The 17024-nt window shown below is 55.5% G+C and overlaps 1 protein-coding gene across 2 annotated transcripts; it reads left to right on the top strand.

Moving 5' to 3' along the window:
- The first annotated feature begins 821 nt into the window (after positions 1–821).
- Positions 822–16148, top strand: FBXO41 (F-box protein 41). 2 transcript variants are annotated; one of them, XM_023223983.2, is made up of 12 exons: positions 822–1864; positions 4309–4534; positions 5023–5096; positions 5348–5706; positions 6463–6704; positions 6928–7043; positions 7159–7311; positions 7657–7752; positions 10128–10246; positions 10438–10596; positions 11594–11709; positions 11823–16148. In XM_023223983.2, the coding sequence occupies exons 1-12, from the start codon at positions 960–962 to the stop codon at positions 11883–11885; spliced, it is 2628 nt and encodes an 875-aa protein (XP_023079751.1). In that variant the 5' UTR covers positions 822–959; the 3' UTR covers positions 11886–16148. The 2 variants fall into 2 exon arrangements, with proteins under 2 accessions (XP_023079751.1, XP_023079752.1); XM_023223984.2 differs by lacking the exon at positions 7159–7311 and having other exon boundaries at positions 921–1864.
- The last annotated feature ends 876 nt before the right edge of the window (positions 16149–17024 follow it).

The following is a 17024-nucleotide window of genomic DNA, read 5'->3' as shown; positions in this document are numbered from 1 at the left end:
GACCTAAGGGCTTGGAGTAATAGGGATAGGAGGATGTGGTGCAGAAGTCGGGACAAAACAAACAGTGACACAAGCGATGTCATTAAGTAGAGTGATGTTTTGGTTACTGCAACATGGTACCAATAGTTCCAGCCTGTGTGGGGGTACAGTCTGCAAAAACTGAAAATAAGCATCTTCTTTCCAAGGATTTTTACACTCATCTTAAGTATACAGCTTGATGATTATTTAAATATGTACACAACTGTATAACCACCACCCAGAGCAGATATAGAACATTCTCCTCATCACATAAAGCTGCCTCTTGCCCCTTCCCAGTCCATGTAGCCCCCAGCTGGGGACCTCTATGCTGACTTCATCATCAGTTATGTCTGTTCTTGAACTCCATCTCTGGCATTCTACAGCATGCACTCTTTGGTCTGGCTTCTTTCATGCAACATAATATTGGATGGACTCATCCATGTCACTGTGTGTACCAATAGTTTCTTTTCTTATTGCTGGGTAAATTCCATCATTAATATGCTACAGTTTAACCGTTCTACCATTGATGGGCACTTGGGTCGTTTCCAGGTTGGAACCATTATAAATAAAAGTAATTATGAGCCAGCCCCTTTAAAAACAGATTATCTCATTCTCTCGCTCTCTCTCTCTCTTGCACATATACAGGCCCTCGCACAGGTGCCAGAGCAGGCCAGCCTCCTCTGGGAGGTCGCCCCTTGCCCCTCGATGCTGTTTCCTCATGGCTGGGGGATGAGGGCTCGGGACTGAGAGCCGGGGTGGGAGCAGTGATACCCTCTTCCTAAGACTCATCGCGTCTCTTCCAGCCTCCTCGCCCCGGGCCGCGGGCGCCCTGAGCCTTCCTGACCCCGCAGGGGGCCTGGCCCGTGGTCCCCCATGAGCGCGCCTGGCTGACCGGCGGGGCGGCCGCGGTGGAGCCCGCGTGCCGCGGGGGCGGCGGGGCCATGGCCTCGCTGGACCTGCCGTACCGCTGCCCCCGCTGCGGGGAGCACAAGCGCTTCCGGAGCCTGTCGTCGCTGCGCGCGCACCTGGAGTACAGCCACACCTACGAGACGCTCTACATCCTCTCCAAGACCAACAGCATTTGCGACGGCGCCGCCGCGGCCGCGGCCGCCGCCGCGGCCGCCTCGGGCTTCCCGCTGGCGCCCGAGCCCGCCGCCCTGCTGGCCGTGCCCGGCGCCCGGCGCGAGGTCTTCGAGAGCACGTCCTTCCAGGGCAAGGAGCAGGCGGCTGGGCCGTCGCCCGCGGCGCCGCACCTGCTGCACCACCACCACCACCACGCGCCCCTCGCACACTTCCCCGGCGACCTGGTGCCCGCTAGCCTGCCCTGCGAGGAGTTGGCCGAACCGGGCCTCGTGCCCGCCGCCGCCGCGCGCTATGCGCTGCGCGAGATCGAGATCCCGCTGGGGGAGCTGTTCGCCCGCAAGTCCGTGGCGTCCTCGGCGTGCTCGACGCCGCCGCCTGGGCCTGGCCCTGGCCCTTGCCCCGGGCCTGCCTCCGCTTCGCCCGCGTCCCCCTCACCTGCGGATGTGGCCTACGAAGAGGGCCTGGCGCGCCTCAAGATCCGCGCGCTGGAGAAGCTGGAGGTGGACCGGCGGCTGGAGCGCCTGAGCGAGGAGGTGGAGCAGAAGATCGCGGGCCAGGTGGGCCGGCTGCAGGCCGAGCTGGAGCGCAAGGCGGCGGAGCTGGAGACTGCACGGCAGGAGAGTGCGAGGCTTGGGCGCGAGAAGGAGGAGCTGGAGGAACGCGCGTCTGAGCTCTCCCGCCAGGTGGACGTGAGCGTAGAGCTTCTGGCCTCACTCAAGCAGGACCTGGTGCACAAGGAACAGGAGCTGAGCCGCAAGCAGCAGTGAGTGGACCCTCGGGGCCCTGTGGGTGGTTGTGCCTGTGCCGGTCACTGTGCCGCCGCCACCACCACCGTGGGCGTACCTGAGTGTGTCTGTATGTGACCATGGCTTTGTAATAGAGGATCTGTGGCCAGGAGCATGCATGTGGGGCCAAGAGTGTCATGATGATGTGTGTTTGTGTGGTACTGTGAGGTACTGTGAGGACATGGCAGTGTGACCCTGTGCCTCTGTGAAGACTGCCTTTCTTCTTCTCTGCCCTAGACAAACCAACTCCTGCATTTTGGCACCAGATCCTCTTCTCTTTTGCCTACCCAAAGACATAGCTCAACTCTCCCCTCGGGAGCATCATCAGATTTTCTGTTTCTGCATATTTCTTTTTTTCTTTCTTTCTTTTTTTTTTTTTTTTTTTGAGACAGAGTCTTGCTTTGTCGCCTGGGCTGGAGTGCAGTGGCGTGATCTCGCCTCACTGCAACCTCCGCCTCCTGGGTTCACGCCATTCTGCCTCAGCCTCCCGAGTAGCTGGGACTACAGGCGCCCGCCACCACCCCTGGCAATTTGTGTGTGTGTGTGTGTGTGTGTGTGTATGTGTATGTATATATATATATATATATATTTTTTTTTTTTTTTTTTTTTTTAATGGAGACGGGGTTTCACCGTTTTAGTCAGGATGGTCTCCATCTCCTGACCTCGTGATCAGCCCTCCTCGACCTCCCAAAGTGCTGGGATTACAGGCGTGAGCCACCGCACCCAGCCTGTTTCTGCATATTTCTAAAAGCATACAGACATGTTATTTCTCTCATCTGCCATAACTCCCTTCCCCTTAAGCTACTGCTCCTTTTCTCTCCTCCTTACAGAAAACTCCTTGTATTTGTTTATACTTCTTGTCTCCAATTTCTTTCCTCACTTTCTCTCTTGAACCCAGGCTGATCGGGTTTCCACCTCTGCCAGGGTCCCCATGTTACCAGTGACCTTTCTGTTGCTAAGGCCTAGCCATGGTCTTACTTGGTCCATTGGCGGCATTTGACATAGCTGATCCCTGACATGCCTTCTTCACTTGGCTTCCAGGACACTCTTGGGATTTCCTTCTATCTGTCTCAATCTTCTTCATTTCTCTGGTCTTTAAATGTAGGATTATGAACTACAGATGACCCCTGACTTACGATGGTTTGACACAATTTTTAGATTTTCTGATGCTACAAAAGCATCACGCAGTCCGTAGAAACTGTACTGTGTGAAAATGAAAAACAGTATGTACAACCATACTGTTTCTTTAGTACAGTATTCAATAAATTACATGAGATCAACACTTTTTTTTATAAAATAGATTTTGTGTTCAGTGATTTTGTCCAACTGTAGGCTAATATAAGTGCTCTGAGCACATTTAAGGCAAGCCAGGCTAAGCACTGATGTTCAGTAGGGTAGGTGCATTAAATGCATTTTTGACTGATGATATTTTCAACTTACAATGGGCTGACGGGGATGTATCCCCATTGTAAGCCAAGGAGCATTTGTATATAGATGTTATTTATGTGTCCCCATTGTGATATAAACTCCATAAAGGCAGGAGTTGTTCACTGCTATTTCCCCAATACGTAGTACAGTGCCTGGCACCTAGAGGGTGCTCAATAAACGTTGAATGGATGCACAAACAACCGGGAATGCATTTGGGAGAAAGTACACACTGATTCTATGTGTGCCATGTGTTCATGCAGTTCCTAGAAGTTGGTGCAAACTATCAGTATGCTTCCGCATTTGAGTGTATTGCTCTGTGGGGTGATGTGACTTAGTGTGTATTTTTGAAGGTTCCTGAAAGTATGTTTGACTGTGTCGGTGGTACTGTGCCTCCATGGTGCCTCCTCACACGTGAGCACATGCCCGAGCTGGAAAATGATGTGAGTACACGAACATGAATGTGTGGGGCAGTGCGTGGGGCTGTGTAATGGGCCTCTGTGTGGGGACATGTGACATGGCTGGTGGCTCTAAGTACGTGCCTAGGAGTGTTCTGTGTTGGGATGCTGGGTACTGAAGGCCATGCACATGTGACTGAACATGTCTGTGTTTCTGTATGAGAGAGGTGTGTCTGGTTATGGCATATGAATGTACATGGGGTACGTGTGTGGGGATGTGTGTGTGCCTCGAGTGGTTGTGTGGGACTGAGTATGCCTGAGTATTTCTGTGGAGAGCAGGGTGTGTAGTATTTCTGTGGAGAGCAGGGTCTGGGGCCGGGTGGGTGGGGTGTGAGTGTGTGGCTCGGAGTGCATGCATGCATTTCTGTATGTATCATCGTGCGGGGCTAGGCCTGTTCTGCAGGAACCCATGTGACCATTAGCAGACACTGCAGGCAGCTGTGCCGGTGTCTCCCCGCACTGGCCAGGCTCTCCTCCAGAGGGTGGGTGGGCGGGCAGGCAGGCTGAGGCTCTGGGGTAAGAGACTGCTCTGGGCCCAGGGAGGTGGTGCAGATCGACCAGTTCCTGAAGGAGACAGCAGCGCGGGAGGCCAGCGCCAAACTGCGGCTGCAGCAGTTCATTGAGGAGCTCCTTGAGCGGGCTGACCGTGCTGAGCGACAGCTGCAGGTCATCAGCAGCAGCTGTGGCAGCACGCCCAGTGCCAGCCTGGGCCGTGGAGGTGGGGGCGGTGGTGCTGGCCCCAATGCCCGGGGCCCAGGCAGAATGGTGAGTGCCCACCTGCTTTCTCTCCTCTACCTGCACACCTGGTCCCCCACAACCTCACCTTTCACGTGGCTGGATATCTCCCCATGATGCCCCATTCGCCCCTTCTTTGGCTTTTCCCCCATGAGCAGATGCCAGGAATGGGGAGACCCTCTGATTGGGCAGGAGTGCCAGTGCCAGCCCCCGAGGCTGTAGTGAGATATGATTCAGTGACTCCAGCCCTCAGGGGCTATCTCTGCCCATCCCTGCAAATGAGAGTCCAGGAGCCACAAGCTGGGGTCCGGGGTGTTGGGTGGGTGTGGGGAGGGGCTGGTGAGCCTGCCTCTCTGGGCTGTCTGTCTGTCCATATGTCCATCTTTCCCAACTGTTTTCCCTTCTCTCTCCTCTCCCCCATTTCCTCTCCATCTTTTTCCCTGTTTCCCCTGCTATTCCTGCTCATCCTCTTGCCTCCTCCGCCCCTCTCCTTTACCTCCTGCTCTGGGGGCCCACAGCGAGAACACCACGCGGGCCCGGCCGTGCCTAGCACATATGCAGTGTCACGGCATGGCTCCTCTCCCAGCACAGGGTAAGCCTCGGGCCCAGCACACCCCATGCAGCCCACCCTCGCCCTGGAAAGATCCGCTGACCTGTCTGGGGCTTGTGTCATCCTCCTGTCCCTACCCCCCTGGGTCACGTGTGTCTGCCTTTCCACACCCAGAGGGGGCTTTTGGAAAGCAGCACGGGTGGGTTGCCCTCAGCCTACGGTAGGGGCAGGGTGGGGAGTTTGGGCAGGCCTGGTGCCTCTCACCCCTTACTGTGTGATCCACCCTGCCCCAGGGCCTCCAGCCGTGTGCCAGCCGCATCCCAGAGCTCCGGCTGCTATGACAGTGACAGTCTGGAGCTGCCCAGGCCGGAGGAGGGGGCCCCTGAGGACAGTGGCCCTGGGGGCTTGGGCACACGGGCCCAGGCTGCCAATGGGGGCTCAGAGCGGTCCCAGCCCCCTCGCAGCTCAGGCCTGCGGCGCCAGGCCATCCAGAACTGGCAGCGCAGACCCCGCCGACACAGCACTGAGGGGGAAGAGGGTGATGTCTCTGACGTTGGCTCCCGAACCACTGAGTCAGAGGCTGAGGGCCCGTTGGATGTGCCCCGCCCCGGGCCTGCTATGGCTGGGCCATTGAGCAGCTGCCGGCTCTCAGGTAGGTCCCGGAAGGGTTGGCAGGGGGACACAGGTCTGAGGCAGTGAATCTCCTGGGCTCCTGCACCCCCCTCCCCTTTCCCCAGACTTGCCCACCCCTCCTACGTAGCGCTCTTCAAGCCTAGGGCAGGAACTCTTGTGACAGGGCAGGGCTGCAGTGGCACAAGTATGCTCAGATTGTCTGATGCACAAGAATGCCACATCCGAGGGACGGGGAGGTCCATTCACGTGGTGGGCTCATCAACATTTATAGGACAGCAGTTGATTGTTGCCTCCCAACTCTGAAGCCCCTGGTGCAGTGGGGGAGAGGCCTCCCACCATATTCACAGAAGGCCCCATACATATGTGGGTGGGTTGGGAGGTGAGAGGGCTAGGGTCAGGGTTGTAGCTGCACCCCATGTTCTGGGTAGCCCCATGCCCACCTTCTGTTTCCAGAGGCCCAGTTTATACCGCAGCACCCCCCAACCCCTTTCCCTCTCCAAATCTGATGTATTGCCTCATGTAGGGGGTGAGTTTGAATGATATATAACCTTAAAAAGAAAGTTTACACAAGGGATGCCTTTTTGTAATTTGTAAAACTGGAGATGGGGTACCGCAAAGGACAGAGACGCAGACGCCCCTTTTCCTTCCTTCCTAGGCCCTGGTACCACAGCATGCCCATTGCTCTGCAGCTCCTACCCTGCCCCAGCTCCCCACACACATCCCCGCACCAGCCTTGACCCTCCACGCTCACTTTTGAAACCCTTGTATTCTGCAGCCCGTCCTGAGGGAGGCAGTGGACGGGGTCGGCGAGCAGAGAGGGGCAGCCCCTCACGCTCCAATGAGGTCATCAGCCCAGAGATCCTGAAGATGCGAGCCGCCCTCTTCTGCATCTTCACCTACCTGGACACGCGCACACTGCTGCACGCTGCTGAGGTCTGCCGGGACTGGCGCTTCGTGGCCCGCCACCCTGCAGTCTGGACAAGGGTGCTGCTTGAGAATGCCCGCGTCTGCTCCAAGGTGCCTGCCCCTGCCTGCCTTCTGTGCCCTGCTGTGAACCCACCTTTCCCCGTGGGTAGAATCTGGCCCCTGAAGGTCTGGTTCTTGCAACCCTTACAACACTGTAGCGCCAACCTGGCTTCCCTGAAATGCTCTCATGCAGCCTCCTATCCGGGGCTGGCCCACCTCCAGCCAACCAAGTGCAGACCCCTTCATCTCCAAATACTCTTCCCCTCCCCCACAGTTCCTGGCAATGCTGGCTCAGTGGTGCACCCAGGCCCACTCTCTGACGCTGCAGAACTTGAAGCCCCGGCAGCGGGGAAAGAAGGAGAGCAAGGAGGAGTATGCCCGGAGCACCCGGTGAGGCCTGCAGTGGGTGGGTGCTGGGTGCTGTTGGGCCACAGACCTGGAATTAAGTAAGGATGTGTCCCAGAGGAGGAGGTGGCCAGCTCTCTGACCTCTTGGTCATCCCCAGGGGCTGCTTGGAAGCTGGGCTGGAGTCCCTGCTGAAGGCAGCTGGGGGGAACCTGCTGATCCTGCGCATCTCCCACTGTCCAAACATCCTCACCGACCGCTCGCTCTGGCTGGCCAGTTGCTACTGCCGTGCCCTGCAGGCTGTCACCTACAGGTGGGTCAACCGACTAGAAGCATGGCCTGTTCCCTCTAGGCCCAGGGTCCCACGGGATCCCTAGGTGCTACATAGCCTCCGCCAGGGTTCTCAAGCAAAGGGATCCAAGAGCTCTATGGCTGAAGGGAAGGAAGCTTTGGCAAGAGCAGAGGCCACCAAGAATGGGCAACTCCAGCTTTGTCTTGTATCTTTTCATTTTCTCTCTCTCTCTCTTTTTTTTTAAATAGAGACGGGGTCTCGCCGTATTGCCCAAGCTGGTCTAGAACTCCTGGGCTCAGGTGATCCCCAACCCTGGCCTTGACCTCCCAAAGTCTTGGGATTACCAGCAGCTTTATCTTTTCACAGGAGTGCCACAGACCCCGTGGGCCATGAGGTCATTTGGGCCCTGGGCGCAGGCTGCAGAGAGATCGTCTCCCTCCAAGTGGCACCCCTTCACCCCTGGTGAGCCCTGACAGGTTTGGGGGATGGGAGGGGGAACACGGTTGGGCCTGGTCTGGGGCTGAGGACTGAGCGGATCTGAGCCCATTCCACAAGCTATCAGGACAGGTTAACACACATTAATCTGTCCATTGAGGCATTAGGAGCAGGGCTTTAAAATCAGACCTGGTTGGCCGGGCACAGTGACTCACACCTGTAATCCCAGTACTTTGAGAGGCCAGGTTGGGCAGATCACCTGAGGTCTGGAGTTCGAGACCAGCCTGACCAACATGGAGAAACCCTGTCTCTACTAAAAATACAAAATTAGCCGAGCGTGGTGGTGCATGCCTGTAATCCCAGCTACTCGAAGGGCTGAGGCAGGAGACTCACTTGAACCCGGGAGGCGGAGGTTGCGGTGAGCCGAGATTGTGCCATTGCACTCCAGCCTGGGCAATAAGAGTGAGACTCTGTCTCAAAAATAAATAAATAAATAAATAAATAAATAAATAAATAAATAAATAAATAAATAAATAAATAAAATCAGACCTGGGGTCATGTCCTGGCTTACTGGCAGTGCCACCTTGGGAATCCCAATCATGTCTTAGTTTCTCAAACTGCAAAGTAAAGGTGGTATTAGGAACTAGGGCTGTTGCTGGCCCAAATGAGATCAGGTACACAAAGCCTGCAGGGTCCACAGTAATTGTTCAGTAAACACCAGTTAAAAACTACCAGCTTTGTTTGACATATGAAAGGTGGTTCAGGGAGGTCAGTATATGAAAGAGCTGGTCGTTGGAGAATCCAGGTTATGAAATCATTTCTCACTCTGCTTGGAGTTCCTCTAACACACCAGGCTCTTTTACTCCTGTCCACGCGACAGCTCCTCCCAGCCATCCAGTGTGCCTTCTGTAACACCCTGGGTAGAGCGTGTCACTGCGCCCCTGCCTCAATCCCCACTGCATTTTGCCCTGATCCCTCTGTCATCTACTTTGCAATAATTTCTTTTTTTTTTTTTTTTTTTCTTTTGTGAGACGGAGTCTCGCTCTGTCACCCAGGCTGGAGTGCAGTGGCCAGATCTCAGCTCACTGCAAGCTCCGCCTCCCGGGTTTACACCATTCTCCTGCTTCAGCCTCCCAAGTAGCTGGGACTACAGGCATGGGCCACCACGCCCAGCTAATTTTTTTATTTGTAGTAAAGACAGGCTTTCACCATGTTGGCCAGGCTGATCTCGAACTCCTGGCCTCAGGTGATCTGCCCGCCTCGGCCTCCCAAAATGCTGGGATTACAGACATGAGCCACCACACCCACCCCTACTTTGCAATAATTTCTTGATATTTCGATCTCCTCCACTAGGCAGGTGGTTCTCAAGGCAGAATCTAGGAATGTCCATTTCTGTATCCCTGGTACCAAGTGCATAATAGATGCCAGAGAGATGTCTGTTGCCTGGGCAAATGTTGAGGGATGAAGTGTTCAGGGAAATGGCGTTTGGTATGAATGGAAAGGAAAGTTGGGGCAATGAGGAAGGGCCTTGCTAAGGAATTTAGGTTTTTTGCATTTTATCTAGAAAGTATTGGAAGCTGTTGGGGGGATTTTAGATTTTAAGAAAGGGATTAAGATCAGACTGGTAATGTTCTATGCCCCTCACCACTTTCCTGCCACCAAAGAGACTGTCCACTCTTTGAGGGCAGGGACCATGTCTATGTTGTCAGCACTGCACCCCAGGGCCTAGCTCAGTTGTTGTTGACTTGATAACCACTTGCTAAATGGCGGAGTGAGTGGATGTAGGAATGAGGGGTTCCCTGTCTACAGTGTGGAGGATGAGATGGCAGGGAGACTAGTGTTAACCCAGAGAATGCCAATGGTGGTCTGAACTGTGGGTTCAATAATAGTTAAGGCCAGGCACAGTGGCTCACACCTGTAATCCCAGCACTTTGGGAGGCCGAGGCAGTGGATCACTTGAGGCCAGGAGTTTGAGACCAGCCTGGCCAACATGGTGAAACCCCGTCTCTACTAAAAGTACAAGAAAATGAGCCAGGCATGGTGGTGCATGCCTGTAGTCCCAGTTACTTGGGAAGCTGAGGCAGGAGAATCACTTGAACTCAGGAGGCAGAGGTTGCAGTGAGCCGAAATTCCACCACTGCACTCCAGCCTGGGTGGTAGAATGAGCCCTGTCTCAAAAAAAAAAAAAAAAAAAAAACAGAGTGCTTGGGAATCAGAAGCTACAGGACTTGGTGGATGAGATGAGGGCAGAGGAGTCAGGGATGATCCCGGTTTTCTGACTTGACCAGCTGGGTTGTTGGAGGAACGCTTGCCTGAATCAGGGAGGGGTCCCACAGGAGGAGCATGCTGGGGTGTCAGGCATCCAAAGACTTCCCTGACGGCTCCCCCTTCCCATTCTCCAGCCAGCAGCCCACGCGCTTCAGTAACCGCTGCCTGCAGATGATTGGTCGCTGTTGGCCCCACCTGCGGGCCCTGGGGGTCGGGGGTGCCGGCTGTGGGGTGCAGGGCCTGGCATCACTTGGTGAGTCTTTCCTTGGACGGGGTGGTGGGTAGTAAGAAGCAGGCATGGGTGCAGTGCTGCCCCGTGAAATCCCACAGGGGCCTGGGGCTGCAGCCTGGGTGGTGGCGGGTGGCAGAGTGGTGGCCAGGGTGCTGGCTGCAGGGGTGACCTCGGGAGTTTGTCAGCAGGATCCCCCTTCTTCCTCTTCCTAGCGAGAAACTGCATGCGGCTGCAGGTCCTGGAGCTTGACCATGTGTCAGAGATCACCCAGGAGGTGGCGGCAGAGGTCTGCCGGGAAGGCCTGAAGGGATTGGAGATGCTAGTGCTCACAGCGACTCCAGTCACCCCTAAGGCCCTGCTGCATTTCAACAGTGAGCAATGGGGGAATGCGGGGCAGGCTATGACTATCACCTGCCACGGGGCTCTGTCAGCAGGTAGCCTAACTATCACTGGGGCAGATGGATCAGGGCCTCCAGCCAAGGGCAGAGGCAGGGGGACAGGTTAAGAGCACTGGTTCTGGAGCTTGACTGACCTAGGTCCCAGGTCTGGCTCTGCTACTTATTAGCTGAGTGATGTTGGGCAAGCTACTATACCTCTCTGAGTCCTGTATTCCCATCTTCTAAGGTGACTTTCTAGGATGGGTGAGAGGATTAAATGAGATATGTGAAAGCTCCCCCCACCCCCCACCCCAGGACAGTTCTCAGGGTGAAGACTCCTCTCTCCCTGGACTCCAGATCATACCTCCTTGGCTTCCACACCTTTCTCAAACCACCCACTCCACTCTCAGTCACTACTCCTGCACTGAGGACCTTCTTTCCAAGACCTTCTTCCCCCTTCAGCCACATGGGACGCCCTGGACTTTATCACCAGAACTAACTGCTCAGCCTCCAGAATCATGACCTCCAGGCCCTTCTCAGCCATCTGATCTTCCTCCACCTCCCCCGACTTCACGCCATATCCAGTTCCTTAAGCCGTCTGTTCCAAGTGTTTGTCCCACCTCCCCCTCCTTTGTGCTTCAGCCTGGATCCACGAGCCTCACCTCAGCCACTCTGTTCCTTGTCATTCATCCCCAAATGCCCAGACCATGGTATAGCTGCCCCCTGTGTCAGGGAAGTTCCTAGAGGCCTTGGACAACTGGCGGCTGCCCACTCACCCTCCCAGAGGCCACTGCAGCCTCTCCTGTCCCTCAGCCCCACCTCCCTCTCCCCGCATCCGGTCGCAAGCCCCCAGGTGGCATGGGTCTGCTCTCCTTTGTCGTGTTCCCAATGGCTGGCGCCTGATTGTCTGATTTCATTAATTAGTGAGAGGAGAGGAGGCAGCTCCACAGCCCACGCCAAACACGCCCTTGCCTTGCCCATCTTTTCTCAGGCATCTGCCGGAACCTCAAGTCGATTGTGGTCCAGATTGGGATTGCGGATTATTTCAAAGAGCCCAGCAGCCCTGAGGCCCAAAAGCTGTTTGAGGACATGGTGACAAAACTCCAGGTGAGGGGTCGGCTCTGAGGCTGTCCAAGACCCCAAGTGGCATCCCTAGACTGGGGCTGGTGACCTGGGTGAGTGTGGCAGGAGGGAGAATTAACCCAGGGTTTGGTCCGCAGGCCCTGCGACGGAGGCCCGGCTTCTCTAAGATTCTGCACATCAAGGTGGAAGGCGGCTGCTAACCCGGGTAGGGGGCGGCAGGGCCCCTGCCAGCCCCATATCAGGGCACTCTCTTTGGACCTCAGAGGGACCCTGGTTTGGACTAGACCTTTGGAGGTCGAGTGTTATCCCTGGCTTCTGGAGGGGGACTGACAAATCTCCTGTCCTCTTCCTGGAGCAGCGGAGCAACAGGCCTGACCCAGGGCACTGCTTCCCTAGTACAGGGGCTTGGACAGAAGCTGCCCTCCGACCCCGACCCTACCCCGGCTGGAGCAGCCTCTGGCACAGCCAGTGAGGAGCTGTCACCACCAGCGCCTGGTGTCATCACCTGGAGGATCTGCAATAACCACCCAGTGGCTCCTCAGCTGTTCTGGCCGGCCTCTCCTTCCTGAGGCCCAGCCTCCTGGTCAGGAGCCTCTGGGGCCCCAGGCCAGCGGGGGCTCCACAGGGCAGCTCAGACTTGGCAAGGAGGACTCTTCTCCCCAACCCTGCCCCAGCCTTCTGGGGGCACCCTTCAGACAGCCTGCCTAGGCTCTGGATCCACATTTTCTGGGGATACCACAGGCAGACCTAGGGGCCTGGGCACGTGGTCAGCCAAAAGCTGGGGGCAGCAGTACAGTGGGGTAGTGGGGGTGGGTTTGGAAATGAAACAGTCACCCACAACTTCTCTCCAGGATGAGACCACCCTTCCAAGGTGGGGGATTGCCAGGGAGAGGAAACTTATTTATTGCTGTAAGACAAGACCCGTCCTCCCAACCCCACACCCCACCGCATACCAGAGCTAAATTCAAAGCTGAAAGGCGCACGTTTCTATACCTACATTCATTCCTGAGGGACCCTCCAGAGGGTCAAGGTCCCAGCCCCAGGCAGCCCTGTCACAGTGAGAAGTACTTCCTGTCCTCAAAGAATTTCCTTCTAATCCAGGTGCTTGGGCAGGAACCTGATGGCCTTCGGGTCACCAAGGCTGTCTGGGAGGGAGGCACGGGGCCGCCCTCTGTGCTGAGGCCGCGGAGGAAGCCAGGAGGAGGGTGGCTTGCTTTGCTTCCTTGTCTAATTAGCTTGCTTGAAGATGTAGCCTTGGCAGGGAGCCAGACCCATGGGGCCAAGGAAGAGGAAGAGCTTCCTCAACAGACTCACTTCCCCTTCTTCGGTCTCCACGCGCCCCACGGGCTGAGGGCTGCATTGGGGTCTTCTGCCTAGGGGAAGTGCTGGACCTGGGCTGGAGCCACTTGGCTTAGAAGCCACAGGATTCCAGTGGGGCTTTTCACTGGCCTTTGCAGTCCCCAAAGGATCAGGTCTCAGAACCAAGGCTCCAAAGGCTTGAGGTCTCCCCAGTTCCTCCTCTCAGAACTCCCATAGTGGCTCAGAGGCCTGGGGTCTTGCCAACTTTCATTTGGAAAGTTCTTTCAAACATCTAAACTAGATCTGTCCTAGGGTTTCTTTCTCTCCTAGATAGGATCAGCTCCCAGCCCTAGCCATTAGGCTGCTGGTCCTGGCTGGGGATGGGGTCCCCTCATTACCCAGTCCTTCCCAGGAACCCAACTCCCTAACGCAGCCTGGCTTGGACATGAAGACCCAGCCCTCGGTTACCTTGTAAAGAGTCCTCCAGAGCTGGGACCCCACGGACGCAGCAGCACACCCAGCTCCCATGGCGTCATCCCTAGCTCTGTCCCAGATCTTGCTATCATTGTTGACTTTTCCTCCTGTGGCTTGTTCTGTCCCTGCCCTTTGAAAACCTAAAATACCAAGGGTGTCATGCTGGCAACTCCCTGCCCAGTCCTGCACGAAGCCTTGGCTGTGTGTGGCACCCCCTGAGCAGCTGGCTCCATTGGCTTCTCCCTGTCCTCAGGGGTCAGGAAAAAGCAGCACGGCTTTCTTTCCTCTCCTCCAGAGGCCTGGAAGGGAGGTGGGGGTCCACTAAGGGCCTGGCTACCTTGGATTTGTTGGTCCTGCCTTGCCAACTGCAGCCTGCAGCTCCTGCTCCCTGTGACCCCAGAACCAGAGGTGCTGCCTTCCCTGTCTCCTGGACAAAGCACAAAGGGATGCCCTGCTTGGCTTCAGTCTGCCCAACTGAGGGATTTTCTCTGTCCCAGGGACCTTCCATCCCTGAATACAAGGCTCTGGGCAACTTCTCTCCGCGTGGTACACACTAGAATGCCTGGCATTAGCCCAGGGAAAGGAGGTTGGGGCATATGGGCAGCGAGCCAGGGGGGAGAAAGGTGGTGCTGAAAACCCAGACACTAGTTGCAGTTTCACTCATTCATTCATTTGTGCAACAGTATTGAGCACCACCAGCACTGGAGGCAGAGGGGTGAACAAGATACCCTTCTGCCTGGGGGACGTCCACTTGCCATGGGTTTGGCTATTTCCAGGAAAGCCCCTCAGTCCTCCACCCTGTTCTGGCTGTGTGTGAAGGATGTGTGTGAGCAGGCCCAATCCTTTGCAGCAGGAATGAGAGGTCAGAGTATCCCACTGCACACGCACCCCCGGGCTGACAGACTTGTGCCCCCCAGCCTTCATGCATGCCTGAGCACTGGCAGCTTTGCAGCCCCTGCCCCACCAGCCCCTTCGTTTGTTCTTTCCTTGGGGATGAGCCCTGCTGCTGAGTAGGGAGCTTTTGCTTGCTGGGAGGCTCTATGCATTGATTTCTTTGGCAACCATACAGCTAGGGCTGAGGATGAGAACCAGGACAGAGGGCCTGGCTATCCCCAGAAGCACTTCATCCATCTTTACCCACCCAAAGGGATCCCTCCACATCTCATACCCAGTAAGATGCAAGAAAGGAATATCTGAGAGCAAGCAGCCCTGCTCCAGGGGACCCAGGTATGTGTAGAGGCCCAGTGGGGGTGGCCACTTGGTATTTCTACCACCCCCTGCCATCTAGTCTGGCCCCAGTGCCTACCTGGGAGGTTGGTGTACTTGGCTTAAGTACTTCATGCTTTATTTAGGCTGCTTCCCCACAGCACCGACAGGAGATGAAGATGCACTTACATGCATCCCTGCGGGAATAAAGAGTGGGTGGGCTGCCCAGCACCATGGCCTTTCCCCAGCCAGGAGAGACCACCTAAGGATCAAGGCAGCTCCTGTTTTCTTGGTCCTGTGACACTCGAGTCTGAGCCAGCCCCTCAGGAATTGCCTCAAAAGGGGGAAAACAAAAACAAAAACAAAGGCCTCCTTCCCAAGGCCTGCTACTCCAAGGTTTGGCTCCATCCCTTGCCTTTGGGTCCTGCCTATTACCCTGGTCCTGGTCTCTAATCTTTGGGGCCACAGGTGGGGAGTCACCTGGGCCCCGATTCCTCTAAGGCACTAAGTTGAAGGAGGCCTTCCCAGAGTGACTATTGGTGCCAAAGTCCCAGTTCCTGTTGGACTTGGGGTAAAAACAGGAGAGAGAGTGAGTGGGTGTATGGCCCAAGTGCCCAGAGAAGTTAACTTGAACCCATGGGACATGTCCCAGCCTGTCAGTCCCTGATGAGTGTTAACTTCCTTCCCCTGGGGGCCTGGCCCTTCTCTCTACCCCAGTGGCCATGCTTTCTCACCCAGCCTTGTGCCCAGCCTGCATTTCTGTATATACTGCTGTGTATTGTGTGTATGTATGTATTCCTGGACAAGTGTGTTCATCTGCAGCCCTTGCCTGAGGATAAGGTTTAGGATTGGGTAAAGATCAGAATACCAGGGCCAGCTAAGGCAGCGACTCCCTCCCCAACCCCTTGGGACCTCAGGCAGTCCCAAGGCTGCCCTGACAATCAGGCAGGCTCCCCACCATGAGACTAAGCCTCTGCCACTGCCAGCATGGCCCAAGGAAGGCTTGGCCTTGGGTTTGCCAGCCTCAGCTCTGCCCTGGCAAGGGTCTTGTATCCAGGGCAGAGGCCTGAGGTGACCCAGGCTTGCCTCGTGGCTGATGCCAGCAGGCTTGGTTCTAGTGGGCACCACTGGTGGGTGACCTCCATAACTGGCCCTTAGGCCCTGCCTTCCTGCACAGCTAGGCTATAAGGGGCCTGAGCGTGAGAGGGTAGCTTCCCCAGCCCCAAGCACAGGCAGAGGGGTGGAAAGCAATTTTTGGTTTTATTTTTGTTTCTGAAGTGGTGCCTGTACCTCCAGCCCCCAGGGGGCCTTTCCTGGCCACACTTCTCTGCCCCACCCAGGCATCGCCATCCCAGCACTTTGCTCCATGTCACCCATAAGATGCCCTTTGCTGAATGTACCTGAGTGTATGTATTTAAAAGGACTCACATGGGCATCAGAGAATTTATGGCTCTGTATCCAATAAAAAAGATGGTGAAACTGGTATATCTGCCCCAGAGAAGTAAATGGTATTGTGGCCACACTTGTCGTCTGTGTTATCATGGTCTTTCTGCAGCTCAAGTGTACAGAGGCAGGTAACCCAGTGGAATGAAGTATTAGCAAGACTTGCCAGCGGGCACGGTTGCTCACACCTGTAATCCTAGCACTTTGGGAGACTGAGGCGGGAGAATTGCTTGAGCCCAGGAATTCGAGACTAGTCTGGGCAACATAGTGAAACCCTGTCTCTACAAAAAAAAAATTGAAAAATTAGCTGGGCATGTGCCTGCAGTGCTAGCTACTTGGGAGGCTGAGGTGGGAGGATATCGAGCCAGGGAGGTGGAGGTTACAGTGAGCTGAGATCACGCCACTGCACACTCCAGCTTAGGTAACCGAGTGAGGCCCTGTCTCAGAAACAAAAACTTGCCTCAGGACTGCAGAAAAGCCACCTAGGGTTACTGTCCTGCCACTGCTCAACCCTGCTTTCAGTGTGTGCATCCAGAGGAAATGCCTTGAGATACATCATTTCTGACTCTCAGCTGGGAGACTATCTTCAAGGGCAAATTCAGCACCAGTACAACAGGGCAGCAGGCACTGCCCATACCATCCCTGGATTGGCTGCCTCCTTAGGAGGCTCTGGGCAGCCAATCAGGCTTTGACTGTGGGAGATCAGGTTGCCATCATGGTCTGGCCTTGACTTCCTCATCCAAAATGCCCTTGTGCCCCTGACTTGATTCCTAGGGTCTTGAAATATTTAAAATCAGAAAAAAGAGTAAGTGTTTTAGGCTTAAATTGTGTCTCTGACATCAAGTAAAATGAACATTTAAGTCTCACCACTCTTTGAGACAGCTACTCTTACCCTGTCATATAGGTAGAATAGCAGA

Source organism: Piliocolobus tephrosceles, chromosome 15 (assembly GCF_002776525.5).
Source record: "Piliocolobus tephrosceles isolate RC106 chromosome 15, ASM277652v3, whole genome shotgun sequence".
NCBI lineage: Eukaryota > Metazoa > Chordata > Mammalia > Primates > Cercopithecidae > Piliocolobus > Piliocolobus tephrosceles.
The sequence above is the reverse complement of the archived record's forward strand: the minus strand, read 5'-3'. Positions and strand labels throughout refer to the sequence as shown.

What these genes read in the sequence shown, in the direction of transcription:
- FBXO41 (XM_023223983.2), top strand. Translation starts at nt 960, where the DNA reads ATGGCCTCGCTGGACCTGCCGTACCGCTGCCCCCGCTGCGGGGAGCAC. An exon ending in GGCTCCTCTCCCAGCACAGG is followed by an intron (nt 5,097 to 5,347) that starts GTAAGCCTCGGG and finishes ACCCTGCCCCAG; the next exon opens with GGCCTCCAGCCGTGTGCCAG. An exon ending in GAGTATGCCCGGAGCACCCG is followed by an intron (nt 7,044 to 7,158) that starts GTGAGGCCTGCA and finishes GGTCATCCCCAG; the next exon opens with GGGCTGCTTGGAAGCTGGGC.